At 39.3% G+C, this 18,177-nt stretch overlaps 2 protein-coding genes across 2 annotated transcripts; one reads left to right on the forward strand and one right to left on the reverse strand.

Moving 5' to 3' along the window:
- Positions 1-8,759: 8,759 nt before the first annotated feature.
- Positions 8,760-13,358, reverse strand: cebp1 (CCAAT/enhancer binding protein (C/EBP) 1). Its single transcript, XM_061713765.1, has 3 exons — positions 13,305-13,358; positions 11,324-11,611; positions 8,760-9,295 (listed from the first exon to the last, which is right to left on the reverse strand). Exons 1-3 carry the CDS (start codon positions 13,305-13,307, stop codon positions 8,990-8,992), a joined length of 597 nt encoding a protein of 198 aa, XP_061569749.1. The 5' UTR covers positions 13,308-13,358; the 3' UTR covers positions 8,760-8,989.
- A 906-nt stretch (positions 13,359-14,264) lies between these two features.
- ngdn (neuroguidin, EIF4E binding protein) lies at positions 14,265-18,177 on the forward strand (the record flags this gene model as incomplete). The annotated part of the gene is made up of 10 exons (XM_061714058.1): positions 14,265-14,336; positions 15,081-15,152; positions 15,693-15,830; positions 15,921-16,005; positions 16,146-16,198; positions 16,376-16,487; positions 16,676-16,850; positions 17,001-17,154; positions 17,932-17,995; positions 18,074-18,177. Coding segments are annotated over 10 exons (945 nt in total), but the record flags the coding sequence as incomplete, so codon positions are not given.

Consider the following 18,177-nt stretch of genomic DNA (forward strand, 5'->3'; position numbering starts at 1 on the left):
TTCAAGAGCAAAAATGCACACTGGACCGAAGCGCCGGAGCCCACAGGGGATCCTTTACTAAGTAAAACATCTGTGTGGGAAGTTTACAGGAGAAAAAATGCCTTAGTAGCAAAAGGAAACCAGTGATCGCTCTATAAGTGTTCAACATAAGACCAAGAAACTGTTTAATCCTGTCGAAATCTTAATCTCTGAGAATAATAGTTAACTCACAGTCTGAAAATGTGTTAAATTTTGAATTTGGGGCCTCACTACGACGGAGTATTAGGGCCAAACCAAGACAAAAAGAAATTGGAAATTACGAGAATAAAGTCATAATATAATGAGAATAAAGTCGTAAAATTACGAGAATAAAGTCATAATATAATGAGAATAAAGTCGTAAAATTACGAGAATAAAGTCATAATGTTGCGAGAATAAAGTCATAATAGAATAAAGTCGTATTATGAGAATAAAGTCGTAATATGAGAATAAAGTCGTTATATTATGAGATTAGTCGTAATATTACGAGAATAAAGTCGTAATATTACAAGAATGAAGTCTTAACATTATGAGAATAAGTCGTAACATTACGAGAATAAAGTCGTAATATAACGAGAATAAAGTCGTAACATTACGAGAATAGTCGTAATATTACGAGCATAAAGTCGTAAAATTACGAGAATAAAGTAGTAACATTACGAGAATAAAGTAGTAACATTACGAGAATAAAGTCGTAACATTACGAGAAAAAAGTCGTAACATTACGAGAATAGTCGTAATATTACGAGCATAAAGTCGTAAAATTACGAGAATAAAGTAGTAACATTACGAGAATAAAGTAGTAACATTACGAGAATAAAGTCGTAATATAACGAGAATAAAGTCGTAACATTACGAGAATAGTCGTAATATTACGAGCATAAAGTCGTAAAATTACGAGAATAAAGTAGTAACATTATGAGAATAAAGTCGAGAATATAATTTATGAGAACTCTTCTCCCTGTGTAAAAATGAGGAATATTGAGCATCTTGTGAAGTTGTATTTATATATTTATAATATATTTAATATTACGACTTTATTCTCGTAATATTACGACTTTATTCTCAAAATATTACGACTTTATTCTCAAAATATTACGACTTTTTTCTCAAAATATTACGACTTTATTCTCAAAATATTACGACTTTATTCTCGTAATTTTACGACTTTATTCTCGTAATTTCCTTTTTTTTTGTCTTAGTTTGGCCCTAATGCTCCGTCGTACCTCACAGATACAAGAAACAGAGTTGTGAAACGTTGAACCGGTGGGATGGCATCAACTTTAGGAAAGAATGGAGAGCATGTCTTACTCTAATTGGATAATAATATCACAAAACAAGGTTTATGGCCTCTTAAATGTGTTACTGTGGGGGTTTGCACACCACGCAGGCTGCAAAACTCCAGAAACGACAACTAAATGAACCCTTAACCGGGCGCTGCCCCTCTGCAGCCTCCCGGGTCGGCCGTCGCTGGCCCCCCAGGGCCCCCTCCCCCTGCTGCGGGGCCCCTCAGGGGGGCCCCCTCCCGCGGAGCCCCGTCCGGCTCCCACCGCAGCCGCGTTTTCCGTCCACGGGGCCAACAAGTCCCCCTGAAAGGACTCGTGCAGGGTTACATAAGCGCTTTTGAGGGAGGCGGGGGTGAAGGACGTGGGCGGACTGTGGCGGGGCCGCCCGGCCTCTGTGGGAGAATCTGACCCGGGGAAGGAGAGCGGCGGTGCGGGGAGGAAAAGCGCCGAGGAGGCCGGCCGGGGAGTCAAGGCTGATTTATGGTTCCGCGTCACACCGACGCAGAGCCTACGGCGTGCGGCGCGCGTCGCTGCGTAACCTACGCCGTAAGCTCTGCGTCGCTTTAACGCGGACCATAAATCAAGCTTCACCTGCCCGGACAGCTGCTGCTCACACATCTGGCTGCCTCCAAAAAAACTGTCACAAACACGCAGTTACGCACCTTTTATAACAACCTCAACAAATGCGAGCCGAGATCAGCTCGTCGCCTGGTCCAGACATCCGGACATGGTGGAGGTGGAAGGAGGGGGGAGAGTTTCACCGCAGTCCCCGGGTTGGCTGCTCCGTCCCCCGCACACACAGCCGTCTCTGGTCCGGGGCAGAGCGGGGATGCTGCGGCCGCCGCCGGGGGATGCTGGTGGTGATGGGGCTGCTGGTGCCACTGTTTCCCTCAAGTTTTCTGCCTGTCTTTGTGGCACGAAATAAATAAATAACGCTCAACTGTGTCTGGCATGGCGTTAAAGGGAAAGGAGCGGACAAAGAGCGGAGCGGAGCTGCGGCGCTGGTTAAAGCAGCAGCAGGTTTGGAAGGGTCGGAACGAGCCGCCGGGACGATCGTCTCCGTGGAGCTGATGCTTCACTCTCATATATATTCCTCAGTCGCTCATAGTCGAGGTTTAACCCTCTGATGCACAAAATAAGTACACTCCTTTTAATGCACAACATGGGTCAACCATGACCCGCATTCATATCCCATGTAATCTCATGCAGGCTGAGTTTTTCTTTCCTGTATCTTTTTAGATCAATGTATTTTAGTATTCAATAATCCACATATTCTTTAGATATCTTGTTTTTGAGTACCATGCTTCATTATTTATATGTTCCCAGCCTTATTTTTTGAGTATACTTCGTTTTTGTATTACTATGTCAAGTTTACACACATGGGTCAAAAATAACCCGTTTATCCAAGTATGATTTAAAAGTAAATCATACTTGTTTTTATTTGACTACGCAAAAATAATTAGTTCTATGTTGCTGCATCCTTGAACTTTTATCATTTTTTCATTTTAATTAACTATATTGTATGTCAGTGTGCATTGGTCTCCCAGTTTTTATTTTTTTGGTCTCCCAGTTTTTCTTTTTTTTCTTTATTAAGCTTATTTTTCAGTCAAAATGCCAAAGCACTTTGTATTTCATGTACCTGGATGAAAGGTGCTAAATAAATAAAATTTGATTGATTGATTGCCATTTAAATGTAATGGAGCTATAGATTCCCTAACAGCATATGATTATTGGTCATAGACTTTTTTCAAGGCATCAAAATGCGTTTTGATGCCTTGAAAAAGGTCTATGACCAAAACGTTGGCCTAATAAACAAGTGTACAGTGAGAAGAAGGTGTGCAGGAGTTTTCTTGTTAAATTTGGCTGCAGCTTTCCTCCTCCCACGCACTTTTCTGCAAATCCGGTGTGCACAAAGTTTTCCACTTATGAGAAACTCATTAAAACAGGATTGAGATGTCAAATTACTTTCACAACTGCTTAAATTGGAAAGCAACTCAGACAAGAAGATAAACTAAGTGCAACCTCAAGGGAACTTTCAAGTAGTGTTTCCTTGAGGTTCCCCTAAAGCTAGTAAGCCTATAGACACAAGGAAACCATCAAAAACAATTATTTATGGCCAGATTATAAATACTACAAGGACATTCAAGCTCACGTCATCATAAATATGATTAATATTATAAAAAAATGGGGGGGCAGCCTATCAAAACAAAGGTAATTTCGGACCTTTGACTATTATGAGCATAAATCCTTACATTTATTTCCTTAAAATGAAGTGAAGTTATCAATTGTGTGTGCATGTTTGCATCTGTGTTTGGCCTAAAAAAGACAATGTTCTACATAGAAATAAAAGTAATAAAATAGTTAGCACTTTGACTCATTTCTGGATCCAGGGTATACAAGAGAGGCAACAAGTGAGTCTAGTGAGACCTTAAGTCTCAAAGTTGTCAAAGTAAGCTTCAACTTTAAAAGCACTCGCAGAAGAGAAAAATCCTGGTCAGCATGAAAGTTGAAAAATGGCATTGGAAATAATTGATCTCTCCTATAAACTAAAGGCCCTTATTTCTAGAATTCACTCCATAATCACCTCACAAGGGGAGAATATTCATGGTAAATTGAAAGTTAAGTGGGATAATGAAATGGGTGAGGCAATTCCAGATGGTATATGGGAAGAGGCTGTGCGTAGGGTGAATGGGACTACATCCTGTTCACGTTTAGCCTTAATCGAGTTTAAAATCTTACACAGGATGCATTACTCTAAAGCTAGAATGGCAAAGATATTTGACAATAAGGATGAAAATTGTAGTAGATGCCATAGGGCCCCTGGAACCTTAACACATATGTTTTGGTCATGCCCATCCTTGATCTCATTTTGGTTTGGAGTGTATAAAACAGTATCTGAAGTACATGTAACAGAGTGTCAGCCCAATATGTATACCCCAATTCTTTGGAACCAGGCCACTTGATAGTATAAGGATCTCTAGGTTCAAAGATAAAATAGCCTTTTCAACGTTGATAGCTAGGAGACAAATTATTTTATACTGGAAATCTTCTTGCCCACCAAAATGATATGTATGCATGACTGATCTAATTTTATATCTAAAATTAGAAAAGATAAAATACACACTAAGAGTGACCGTATTTATAATAATTGGAATCCATTAATAAAATATTTTGAAAAGCTCAAGACACTTCCTGAGGATAAAGCATTGAGATGTGATGGCAAAGACCTACAGAAAGTAAAGCACATATATTGGGTTAGCCTTCTTTTTTTCTTTCATCTCTGTAGGAATATGCGTACATACATATATATATATATATATATATATATATATATATATATATATATATATATATATATATATATATATATATATATAATATTTTTTTTTTTTTTTTTTTTTTTTTTTTTTTTTGTTCACCAAGACATTTGCCTAACCTCAGTAGGAACTATGTATTTTTAATCTCTTTGCTGTGCATAGTTGACCATGTTCTGACTGTCTTTTTCTCTTGCAATTTTAGGTCCATCTTATTTTTGCATGTTTTTTTTTAACTTGTTTTTATTGTAGCACTTTGAAATGTGTTTCAAATATAAAGTGCGTTATAAATAAAATGCATTATTATTATAAATGTATTACATATATGCATATACATTTGTTATGGTTGTTGTCTTACTCTTTAACGGTAGTATTTTTATTTGTTATTATAACTATTATTTTTGTCTCCCCTTTTTTGGTGTAAGATGTATGTATAAATGACTCACTAATGTTTTATTGCTGATTGACTATATGGGAATATGCACAGAGGTTATGTATCTTAAGCCAAGAATGTAACTCTGTTTTGTGTTTCATAAGAAGAGATTTTAAAAAAATGTGGCGTGAATAAACTACATTACAATTAAAAATGGAGAAGGGCGTGTACAAAACAGGGTTTGCTTCCCTTCTCAGTTGGAATAGTCAACTTAATAATGTGTCGGAGTGAGACATCTCACCTTGAGGCTCTCTGGCGCAGAGCGCCTCCGTGTTTCAAGGCTGATTTATGGTTCCGCGTTACACCAACGCAGAGCCTACGATGCGCGTCGCTGTGTACCCTACGCCGTACCCTACGGCGTAGGCTCTGCGTCGATTTAACGCGGAACCATAATTCAGGTTTCAGTCTCCACCGCGCGGTGGAGCCATAAATCCTGGATCCGCGCAGGCGACAGGTGGAAAACGCTGCACCTCCATGCAGCAGACCGGTCCCCTCGCCCCCTTCAGTAGTAGCAGAGAAGTGAATGAGGAGGACGAGTTTTGTAATATACAGGACTGTCTCAGAAAATTAGAATATTGTGATAAAGTTCTTTATTTTCTGTAATGCAATTACAAAAACAAAAATGTCATACATTCTGGATTCATTACAAATCAACTGAAATATTGCAAGCCTTTTATTATTTTAATATTGCTGATCATGGCTTACAGCTTAAGAAAACTCAAATATCCTATCTAAAAAAATTAGAATATTCTGGGAATCTTAATCTTAAACTGTAAGCCATAATCAGCAATATTAAAATAATAAAAGGCTTGCAATATTTCAGTTGATTTGTAATGAATCCAGAATGTATGACATTTTTGTTTTTTTAATTGCATTACAGAAAATAAAGAACTTTATCACAATATTCTAATTTTCTGAGACAGTTTTGTATGTGTCACGTTTCCACACTATATTTCTCAGTTACTAACATAAATAAACCAAAAAAGGGTTTTAACTTTCATCATTTGCAGGTTTTTATTAGTACTGTCAACACTGTTCATTTGTACTGTCATCACTAATACTGCAGCTGACAAGTGTATGAAAACAGTAATTACCACATGAAATATGTGATCGAGTTCATGACAAGCTTGAGCATATTTTGAGGTCAGACTAAGAATTAGTGACGATCACAAACACAACAATTGCTGTTGGTACGAACCATTAATCTATGTTTTCATCTCTGTGCATGGGGTAAATCACTTTGGACTGTCTATGGGTTTGAATCATCATATATAAATGAATTTGCTTCCTGTAAGTGCTGCAGCAGCATTGTTGCAGGACGTGTCTCTGCGTCACCAGGATTTGCTGCGAATTCGACCCTTCACAACAATTAAGTAGGGTTTTGTTCCCTCCCTGAATACTGTTTTGGTGTTGTATTTGATTTGATTTTGACCTGACAGGGTAACTCAATCCTGTCTTTTATTTTTAAACAGAATATCCACATCAGTTCATGTATTTCATGCCGTTGAGCTCGGGCCGGATGAATGCACGTCGTCTGCTATTTCCCCTTTGAAAACTAAGTTGACACACACATGTAAAGGTTATTGGTCATTTGTGGGAAGCTATTTATAGCTGTCTGAGAATTCATTTCTGAAGAATAAACATGCAGCTGGTTACTGAGTAAAAAAGCTTTTCTCCAGAATTAAATAACCTCCTTCAAGCTCTGAGAAGAAAGGCGAAGAAAGTGAATCCTGATGGAGTCTCCATGAATCCAGCATTATTCAATACTGATTGTCTTTGCACCGCCAGTAGATCTTATCGTTGCTGGGTGTTAATCCCCTGCAGCTCAAAGGCTGGAGCTGCATCAGTGGGGTTGTGGCGGGGTTCATATGCTGCTGTTGAGTAACTCAGTAGAGATTAGCTGAAATACAGTCTTTCTTCACTCTGTGGAGATGTTGCAGTCCTGGGACCACAAATTGCCCCACACGACGCTGCAGGACATTTCAACAGTCATGGACGCTCAAAAAATCTTTTATTTGCCTCTGAAGTAACATCAGGTTGAAACAGGTCTTCGTTACACTTTCACTCTCTTTTGTTAAATGTTTACAAAATAACCGTATGATTTCTCATTTTATGAAAATGTGCCACATTAGGAGGATTGTGCAAACCTGAAAGCACAAAAAAAGACTGTTCACGTAACTGGAAACCGCCTTTAGAGGCTGTGCAGAAGCAAAGCATTTTAATCAAAATTAATTAAAAAAAAGAGCATTTCATACTTTTTAATTTGGTCTTAATTGCCAGTCATGTTAAAAAAAAGAAAGAAAATTAAAAAAGACAAAGCAGATGTTTCATTTTTGAAGGTTTTACACCTCAGACATAATTTAAAAAAAAGACGTTAGAGAGCAAGTTGAAGATATTTTGTTTTAACTTCTGAACATAATCCAAGAGTTTGAATTTAAAAAACAAAAAAAAGGGTGTCTGGTTTCTTGCCCCCCAACCCCCCCACCCCTCTGGCTCCTATCTCTGTCCCCTCACTGCCATCACAGCCACAGGAAGGCCCTGGCAGCCCAAAAACACTGATGTTATCTCTTTGCTCCTCATCTCCGCCCTCCACTGTGTCGAAATCTCACCCATCCCACAAAGGGAAACCGCTGGTGCACAACGGTCCATGGCATGACGTCTGTTTCTGTGGGTAAGACACTTATGGTAAATAATGTGGCAAAAGTACGCCACCTTCCTCCATGAAGGATGCAGCGGAAAATCAACCAGAGCGTCGACGCATAATCTTCAAACGCAGGCACGCTTCTTGCTTTCCTGTGGTGTTGCAGGCCGTAAACACTCAACCTCTCTCCTGCATACATGCTCTGATGGTAAACTATAGGCTCAGGGGGTCACATTTGTACAACAGTTCCAGTAACTGGTGAGTTTTTATAGACGGAGAGAGCTGCTTAGATTTCATCGCATCCTCGACTATTCAGACTGTTGTGTAACTCTGTTGAGCAACGACACTTACAGAAAAAGCAAGTGTCGGGTGGATGACTAGGCAGTGGTTGTAAATTAAACAATGAGGCAAATCAGTGGAGCGCTTTTAGATGATAATTCATTTCTGCGTCCTTTTGCTGAGTGATATGTGTTTTAAAAGTTCCCTAAAGTCGTTGTGCCATCAGCGTTGTTAGATAACTCTTCCTCCACACTTTCCCTGTTCTTTAAAGTCTCCATGTGCTCTCACGTCATCGCTTTTCTTTTGCTCTTTCTTGTTTAATCAACCAGTCTTACAGTTTTCTCAGTTGTAACTGGGAGGGTCGCGTGTGTCAAACTTTCTCTGCGTGTTTAAATGGTCCAATTCACAGATACATAGTTGTATTTTTGAGGTTTCTGTTAAAAAAGCAGAAAAGCCTGAAAATTGAATTATGTGTTTCTGACAAACTTTGTACCTTTGCAGATCCCTCAGGTGCAGAAAAACCACAACACATGGGAGGAAAAAAGGGGGTGAAAGTGTAATATCTCCCTTAAGTGTGCTCAAAATGAAGCCATATTAAATACCTCTTTTTTTAAACCTTCACAGGTTTGATCACATAAGTGTGAAAGAAACTTAAACAATATGGTTAAATAAACTGCAAATTTATAACTGGGTGAGTTTTTGGATAAAAATGAAATATATAAATGATTTCAGCGCGGCAAGACCCATTTCTGCTGAAACCTAAAACCACAAAGTGTTAAACATGACTTTATTAAACGTTCTAAAATGAACATTTAAGGAGGAATGAGTGTGATGAGATGAAAAGAAAGGAAACATGTGATGGCCGTGACCTCCTGAACTGCGGCAGTAGTTCGGATCTTCTCCTCAGTACAAGTAACACACACTTTTTCAACCCCAGAGTTCTTCCTGCAGACACTGGAAACCACTCTGACATCAGTGAGTCACTGCTACTTGAACGAGCGACGGTGAGTTTCTCTGTTCAGATGCTGGACTCGCGCGGCCCTCCGGCCTCGGCGCCCTGCAGGTGCCGCTGCGACAGGATGTGTTTGAGAGTGTCCAGCTCCTGCGTGAGCTGCCCTATCCTCATCTGCAGCTTCTGGTTCTCCTCCTGCAGCTGCAGGGCCCGCTGCTGGGTGAGCAGGATCCTCCGGCGGGCCTTGTCCCGGCTCTTCCTCACCGCGATGTTGTTCCTCTCGCGCCGGAGCCGGTACTCGGCGCTGTCCTTGCTGATGCTCCTCTTGGTCACCGGGGCCCTCAGAGTGGGCAGCAGGAACGGGGAGAAGTCCTGCGGGCGGGAGGGAGCAGGAGCGTTTCAGAGGGAGGAGAGGGAGGAGGAGGAGGAGGAGGAGGAGGAGGAGGAAGAGGATGGCGGCGGTGGGGTGGATGCAGTGGTGTAAAGCAGTGTCTCCCAACCTGGGGTCCGGGCCCCCCCTGGGGGGGCGCCAGAGATCTCTGGGGGGGGGGGGGCGCGAAACTTTGTCTGCTTTGAAATTATGCAGTTGTAAAATTCCTATTTGCGAATGAGTCATTCATAAGACATTGTTAGGAATAATTTATGAATGTCTTGAATATTTTTTGTGTTTTTTATACACTGGTGACAAACACAGGAAATGATTTCATTCCTTATTATTATATCATTACTCAACATTTAATCTACTCCAACAGGTTGTTAAAGGAAAAACGATAAAAAATGTTGGTCTCATAATAAAAGAGACATTTTTCAGAAATATTTTGATGTCCTTTTATGTCCTTTTGTGCGTATTTTATACATTGGTGACATTGGAGAAAAACAAAGTCATATGTATACAGAGTAAACCAAAGAGAAATGTATCAAAAAAACATAATTATTGTTAATTTTTTCATTTAAAGACTATTTTGGTGCTAGTACGTACGGGTCGGGGGGCCTGGCTGGTCTTAGTCACAAGTAGGGGGGGAACAAGGAAAAAAGGTTGGTAACCACTGGTGTAAAGTAACAAAGTACAAGTACTTCGTTACTGTACTTAAGTAAGATTTTTGAGAATTTGTACTTTCATTGATACTTTCATTTTTCTGTACTTTTACTTTTACTTTGTTACATTTTCAAGGAAAAAATCATACTTTTAAGCCGCTATATTTAAAGCAGCACAATGTAACTTTCAGCTTTTGTTGAGTTTGGCGGCTCCTTTGGACAAAAGCGGTAGTGCTTTACCAGTAAAGCACTACCGCTTACAGTAAATGTCTTACAGTAAATGAAAATGTAGGCTATTGCTGTGAGAACAGCACAGCGGGGGCTGATTTATGGTTCCGCGTTACACCGACGCAGAGCTACGGCATAGGGTACGTGGCGACGCACACCCTACGCCGTAGCCTACGGCGTAGGGTGTGCGTCGATTTAACGCGGAACCATAAATCAGTTCAAGAGTCTCCTTCATCCTCCTTCAGCGGGGGTTGCTTAATGTTGTCACTGCATACTACAGGCTGGGGGTGAACCTGTCAGCGTGGCCAATGGGCTACAGCAGCAGTGATGAGCAAAGGGAGAAATTAAAATGGGGTAATGGAGACAAACGCTAAAGGGGTCAGAATAATATCACCATTATTTAGTTGTAAGCAAATTCTTGGAATAAAGCCACTTTCGACAGCATGACAATGTTGGGACTTCATTTCTTTGCAATCCTTTTGAAAATAATTTTGTACTTTTTACTTTTGTACTTAAGTACATTTTACACCATGTACTTTATTATATTTAATTTGAGGTACTTTTATACTTTTACCTAAGTAATTTTCAAGCAGAAAATCTGTACTTTTACTTAAGTACAATATTTTTGTACTTTTTCCAACTCTGGGTGGATGTGAACCAGAGATATTATCGTTCACGAAAACGAACAAAATAACGAAAACTAAAATTGAAAAAACAATTTCGTTAACTGAATTAAATAAAAATTTAAATTAAAAGACAAAAACAATAACTAACTGAAACTATATTGCGTGTTTAGAAAACTAACTAAAAGGAACTGAAATTATAGATATAATTTCCTCCGTTTTCGTCCCTCTCAATATAAGCCTCTTGGTATGATCAATTTATTCCGCTCTGGCCGTTTATCTCCAACTGGCAGCTACGGCACCTTATAATAATAAGATAATATAACAATAAATAAAATAATAATAATAAAAACTAAACTAAAACTAAGCATTTTTGAAAATATAAAAACTAGCAAACTCACACTTAAAACAAATTAAAACTAACTGAATTGAAGGAGAAAAAGTCAAAACGAAATAAAACTAAACTAAAATGAAAAATTCAAAACTATTATAACCCTGATGTGAACCTGCTCACCTGCTGGGTGCTGGCGAGGCTCTGGTGCTGGGTGGAGTTCCCCAGGCTGGAGCTGTTGTTGAGGCAGGGCGGCGGGTACGACAGGTACGGCAGCCCCATCATCTGCTCGGCCACCCTGTCGTCAGCGCCCCCCCTCATCATGCCCTGGGAGTGGTTGTACGAGAGCATGTCCATCTGAGACATCTGGGCGTTGGACACCACCTGGTTGCTGGGACTCTGGGTCTGGGCCTGGCCCGGGTACGAGCTCACCCACTCCTGGATGACGGAGGACACCCTGGAATCAGACATCTGGAGGGACAATTCAGGGGGAAACACGGTTATGTGCATGATTGCAGGCACAAAGAAGACAACAATCTCCTGCTAGATGTACTTTTTATGTTGTGTTCTTCCAACAGAGTTACTATAGAAACTGACTGTTTCACCAGATCAAATAATATTAATGCTGTAACCACGTGCTCAGTTCAGAATCAGAATCAGAATCACATTTATTTGGCCAGGTCAGGTCAGACAAGATATGGAATTTGATTCGGTTAATTTCACTCACTCTACAGTAAATAGGTAAATAGGTAATAGACAAATGACAGCTCGTATTAACATATAATATACAATTTTTAAAAAGTGAAAGGTGCAGCAGAATGAGGGAGATATGATTATTGGAAGGCAGAGGTGTCAAGTAACGAAGTACAAATACTTTGTTACCTTACTTAAGTAGAAATTTTGGTTATCTATACTTCACTGGAGTAATTATTTTTCAGACGACTTTTTACTTTTACTCCTTACATTTTCACGCAATTATCTGTACTTTTTACTCCTTACATTTTAAAAACAGCCTCGTTACTCTATTTCATTTCAGCCTTTAAAAAAAAACTATCCAGTTAAATTGCTCCATCCGGATAGAGTGAATTTGGTTGTGGTTGTTTCAGATGTTCTTGTCCAGTTTTGTTCTTAGATCCGTTCTCCTCACATTCCTGCAACTAAACTTTGATGTACATTCCAATAAAGGTTAGGATAAATGATAACATGCCTCTGAAGTTTGACTTTTTGCACCATTACAATACTTATAGGACACTAGTCATCATATCTCCTGCTCTCTGAAACACATGTTAATGCTCAATAGTACACATATATGGTTCTTTAATATATTTGCATTATACTAAGACGCATTCATTTTCAATGGCTTTTGTCCTTAATGGCTTTTTTCCCCCTTACATTACTTTTACTTTTATACTTTAAGTAGTTTTGAAACCAGTACTTTTATACTTTTACTTGAGTAAAAAACTTGAGTTGATACTTCAACTTCTACAGGAGTATTTTTAAACTCTAGTATCTATACTTCTACCTGAGTAATGAATGTGAATAGTTTTAACACCTCTGTTGGAAGGTGCATTGTTACAGCATATGATTGTGTTATTAAAATTACTGTTATTATTGTTATTATTATTGCATGATGGTTAATGTAAATGTTAATTAATGTATTTCAACAACAATAATTTCAAAGATCAACCATGTATAAGTACCGGTAGTACAATTATGAGAATTTGTAATCTTACAATACATTTCACATTGTTGGAAAATTCAAATACGTAAACTCAAGATGTCTCTTATGGATAAATGTAGGCCACAATCTTTTTATTGATCCGCAAAATGATAATCCGACAATTTGTTGCCACAGTCTAACATCACCAGAAAACAGGTCACATAAATTGATTTACACGGAGTTCCTTTGAGCTCCTTCTGATCATTTTTCAACAGTTTTGTGGAGTCTGCTCTGCAGCTCTTCTTTTCCTTTCTGACGTAGAAATGCACTTTAAAGGAGAAATCTTACTGAAAATCACTTGAGAAAGAGCACATAAGTCGTCTCCTAAAGTTTTGTGACTGGTTCCTATAAATCATACTGTAGTTAAAACATCCATGGCTTTAATTCTATCTTTCATTTAAGATCAAGACTCATCACCTGAAATATTATTATGATGTGACTTACCATGACTTATCTCTCTGCCAACTGTCTTCAGTCCTCTTGACAGCCTCCGTCTGAAACTGGTATGAGAACAGGAGGCTGACAGACAGGTGATGATTGAACAACATCACTTCCTCTCTCTCTCTCTATACGACCTCTCTCAAAATCCATCTCTCTCTCACACACACAGACACACACGTCCCCACAATTGAGAAAGCTTTCCTTATTAGGGCAACGCATTAACTTCCAATAGTTTTGACCCTGAACATCCCTTCACACTAACCAGGACCTCTGCCTGATTAGGGCCAAACTTTGGCCCCAACAAGGACTAGTGGTTGAGTGAAGGTCAGTAATCAAAAAAAAAAGAAGAAAGAAAAAAGTATTAATAAGGAAATAAAGGGACACACTCATTAAAATATATACTGTCATCATTGTGTGTTTATGTTGTTTGTATTTAAGTTTTTCAGGACAGTATCAGAAGCGTGGTGAGTGTAGTCCCATTAACCAGTGAATTTAAGACTGATTTATGGTCCCGCGTTACACCAACGCAGAGATTACGGCGTACGGTGCGCGTCGCCGCGTACCCTACGCCGTACCCTTCGGCGTAGGCTCTGCGTCGATTTGACGCGGAACCATAAATCAGCTTAAGCCTTCACAGCCCCGCCCACCAACCACCAAGAGAAGCGCAACGGGAAATAATTGTCCCTCCCCGGCTCCCGTAGACACGATTAAAATGGCGGACACCGTAGACGGCGTGAGTTCCTGTTTTATAATGTGTATTTTTTTAATAATCTTTTTTTTAAGGTTTCTTATGACGTATTTATTACCTCCTCTAACTCTGAATTTACACTCACTCTTAAAACATCAGGTTTATGGTAGAAATGTCAACATTTGAGGTTTAGTTTTTCCACTGTAGCTAAAAAGGCTATCTAGTGTTTCAAGATAAAAACATCTAATAATGGTCATATTCTTACATGAAATGTCATTGTCACGCAGGATTTAATAGAGAGAGATCTGCCGAAATATGTCCAGCTGCTGAATAGCCTCACAGAGCAGGTAAGTGGTTATTTTATCATAGATAATCCTACATATCTGTTGTTATTTATGCAATGACGAGTGTTTGTAAAACACGTAATAAATGAGTCGTATCTTCCTTTTAAAAGTATTAAGATTATGTAAACTTGAACAACTTCCTGTAAGACCTTTTACATAACAAATGAAATCATGACTAATGAAGTAATATTATTAATAATTGAGTTTTAGGATGCTATTAAACAGCTAATTATCACGAGGCCCACAGTCAGTTGTGGTTTGGAGGGATTTTATTTATTTAATCATAACTCAAAGTGACCTAAAAACATTACACACAATAATAAATTAAGGTTGAACATAGATTAATGTTTATAAACAATGTCGACACTAAATTAAATCACGAACACTTTAACAACTAGTAACTAGCAAAGGATGCTGGGAACCAAACCCGGAACAATCCGCCAGAATGTAGTTCATTTTAAAGGTTTTGTAGTTTATTCATATTTATTAGGCTATTATATAAAGTATTGAAACAGATTGTGTTGTTGAGCTTACAACATTAGACTCTAAAATGCAAATAAATAGAAGGAAAAGAAAAAATTGTATTTAAGTTTGAGTAATTGTAGTTATTTGCTTCAATTGGTGCTTTGACTTAGATTTGTTTCTGTCGTAGTTCCTTTAATTGTTCTGGCTCATAGTTGAGCAGTGGAAATGAAGCTTTGCTAACACTGTTTTATTTTTGTTTACTAATTTTTTCTTTCCTTTTAGGTGGTTTCAGTCACAAGTCATGTCCGTGAGCTGCTAACTAAGGTCAAAAATGGGATGTTTGAGACATCAAAGGTACAAGAGGCCATCGTAAAGTTGTTACATTTGCTCTTGAGGTTCACATATGTTATCAAAATCCCTTTTTGTATTTATGTGATTTAATTTTTATACATATATATATATATATATAGAGAGAGAGAGTGACAGAGAGATATGTTATGGTTAATGTAGAAAAACGGAATATACTGCATGGGATTTGGACTCAGAATAATTGCTATAATTGCCATGGCATGCCACGGTCAGCTCTAGACAATTGTCTCGTGCTGACCGGAGCATCGAGACTGGAGAGATGATTAAAAATGTGATGTCCGCGCACCATGAGCTTAAAAATGTATGCACTTTGCAAAATAGCGGTTTTTCTACATTAGCCGCCCTGGCGGTTATTTTGCACATTAGCCGGCTATTTTGCAAAATAGACGTTTTTCCACATTAACCGTAACATGTATATAATTTCAAGATGCAGTGCATTCTCATGAAGCATTTCCTTGTATAACTTCAAGTTCATATATCCAATGTTCTTCTCTTCCTGACTGGTTTCTGTCCTCTTCCCTGCAGGGATTGTCGTTCCTGGACGTCCGCTACCACCTGCTGCTCTTCTACCTTCAGGACCTCACCCACCTGATTGCCATCAAGACAGATGGAGGCAAAATAGAAGAGAGCGAGGCCTTGAATAGAATTGTCAAAGTCAGAACGGTGAGATGGTTTAAAGATACTCTACCATCGTTTATTCTTGTCTGTCCTGGCAACGCATTTACGTGTGTCCTTTCACTTCCTCTTTGTAAGGTGATTGAGAAAATGCGACCACTGGACCACAAGCTCAAGTACCAGATTGATAAACTTGTGCGTACGGCTGTTACTGGAAGTTTAGGTAAGACTTTTTTTTGTTTTAGCTCCTTTGCATTGAATGAATGATGATGATTATGAGGTAGAAGGAGCCACAAGGTGTAGTCATCTCCTTTCTTCAGTGGCTTAGGTGCACAAGTGTCTCATGATTTTATTGATTTGCAGCTGAAAACGACCCGCTGCAGCTGCGTCCAAACCCTGAGAATCTCATCAGCAAAGTAAGAAATCGCATTTATTTACTTATTTTATTTATTGGTTTCCTTCTTTCTCATTGCTTAAAATAATTTTCAATCGTATCTTACTTTTATCACTGAGTTTGTTTCTTGTACGCAATTGTTTCAGCCTGGGAGGAAAAAGTAAAAATTGCAGCTGTTTACTGTTGTTTTATCATCTAGCTGAGTGAATCTGAGTCTGAAGGTGAAGAGAACAACGCGGCCTCAGAGAAGACAGCAGCTCACTCTGGTGGCAGGAAATATGTACCTCCAAAGATTGCACCAATGCACTACGGTAACATTCCTTTGTTGTATTTATCTGTTGGCTCATAATGAAAACATTGACCCATAACTGCCTAAAAAAACCTAATTGAAGAGACGCTCACACGACATCTGCTTTGTGTCCTTTAGTAGTGTCCTTTAGTGCTATTTCTCCCCCGTTAGTCGCTAAAAGAACGACTCATTTGTACCTCTTTCCCTCAGATGGCGACATGACGGAAGCAGACAGGAAGAAGGCACAGATGGACCGCCAGCGACAAGCAGCGCTCAGAAGTTCAGTGATCCAGGAGCTGAGGCAGCAGTACAGCGATGCCCCCGAGGAGATCAGGGAGAAACGAGACTTCCAGACTGAGCGGGAGAGCCGCGAGGAGCTCCACAGGTTTCTACAGGATTGATTTACTTAAAGCCTGATCCATTTTAAGTAGCACTATAACCCTCATTCTTCATCTGCTGATGCTGTGAGGTGTAAGTTTGGATATTTTGCAGTCTGTGATTCTTCAATGTCCTTAACACTGACTGTCCTGCACAGGAAACATTACGAGGAGTCGATGATGGTGCGTCTGAATGTGACAAAACATCAGAGGAATGCCAGGAAGAGAGGCACGATGTCCATGTCCGGCCAGCTGAACAGAATCACACACTTCGGTGACATCACAGCGTTGACCGGTGGTGACGGCGGACAGGTGCGTACCTGCAATATCATCAAACCTTCCTGATCATTGAGGACATTTCTGATCAAGAATCGGATTCTGCCTCTCAGATTCTGTCAGTTTGTCACAACCGGCCAATCGTTGACAAACAGCTGTTCATTTCAGCCTCCAGAAACCAGCCCACAAGAGCGGGGAAGGCTTTGAAGGAAGATAGTCCAGCTTTGATTTGTTTTTTATAACATAAAAGTCACTGAACTGGAAACTGTTAAAGTTTAATCTTTCATCTTGACTTGGATCGGGTAAAATAGAAACTGCAGGAACGTTGCACTGAGCTACTGGCACAAATATTTATGGATTCTTTATTGACATTAACTAGACAAAAAGGGCAGTGTTACATCTTTCAAAACTATTACCCAACCAAGTCTGCCAGCAGTATACGACTGCGTATAAAGGAATCCTACCATTATGTATTCTGGAGAGCTATGACATTTCTAGCTTTAAATGTCAGTACATCTGGGTATTGACTCGCTGGCACAAATAACACTTGTTATACAACACAAGTGGGGCATCCCAGCCCTCTTATGTTTTACCGTCTGCTATTATAAAAAGCACTAATGAGGGGAACTAATGGCTGATTATCATCCTGTTGGCAGATGTGGAAACCCTCGTGTTTTAAGAGGACTTGGAAAATCCAAACGCTATATTTAGACATCCTCCTGGACACCACGAGATGCTACAAATAGATTTTGTTCCCAGGCTCAAATGTGCATTGATTTATAACTTTCATTGTTAATTTTCATGTCGGCGCAGGATGGGGATATCTCCCGACCCAAGAAAAAGAAGAAACTCATGAAGAAAGCAACCAAAAGAAAAGGTAAACATTTCAAAAAGCTATTGATTTAAAAGAAAAAAACTACCAGAACTTACATTTTTTTTCTTCTCTTTTCTACAGCCTTTAAGAAGCACAGATAGGAATCCAATGCCACCAACACCAAAGGACACAATTTTCTATAATCATCTTCCGATGTTTTGTCTGGATTCTACGTGTGTTATCTA

This window comes from Cololabis saira, chromosome 22 (genome assembly GCF_033807715.1).
Source record: "Cololabis saira isolate AMF1-May2022 chromosome 22, fColSai1.1, whole genome shotgun sequence".
NCBI lineage: Eukaryota > Metazoa > Chordata > Actinopteri > Beloniformes > Belonidae > Cololabis > Cololabis saira.

Bases quoted from the DNA above. Each gene is read 5' to 3' on its own strand.
- cebp1 (XM_061713765.1), bottom strand. The intron at 9,296-11,323 runs GTGAGCAGGTTC...TCCCGCCCGCAG, and splicing joins GCCTCGCCAGCACCCAGCAG to GACTTCTCCCCGTTCCTGCT.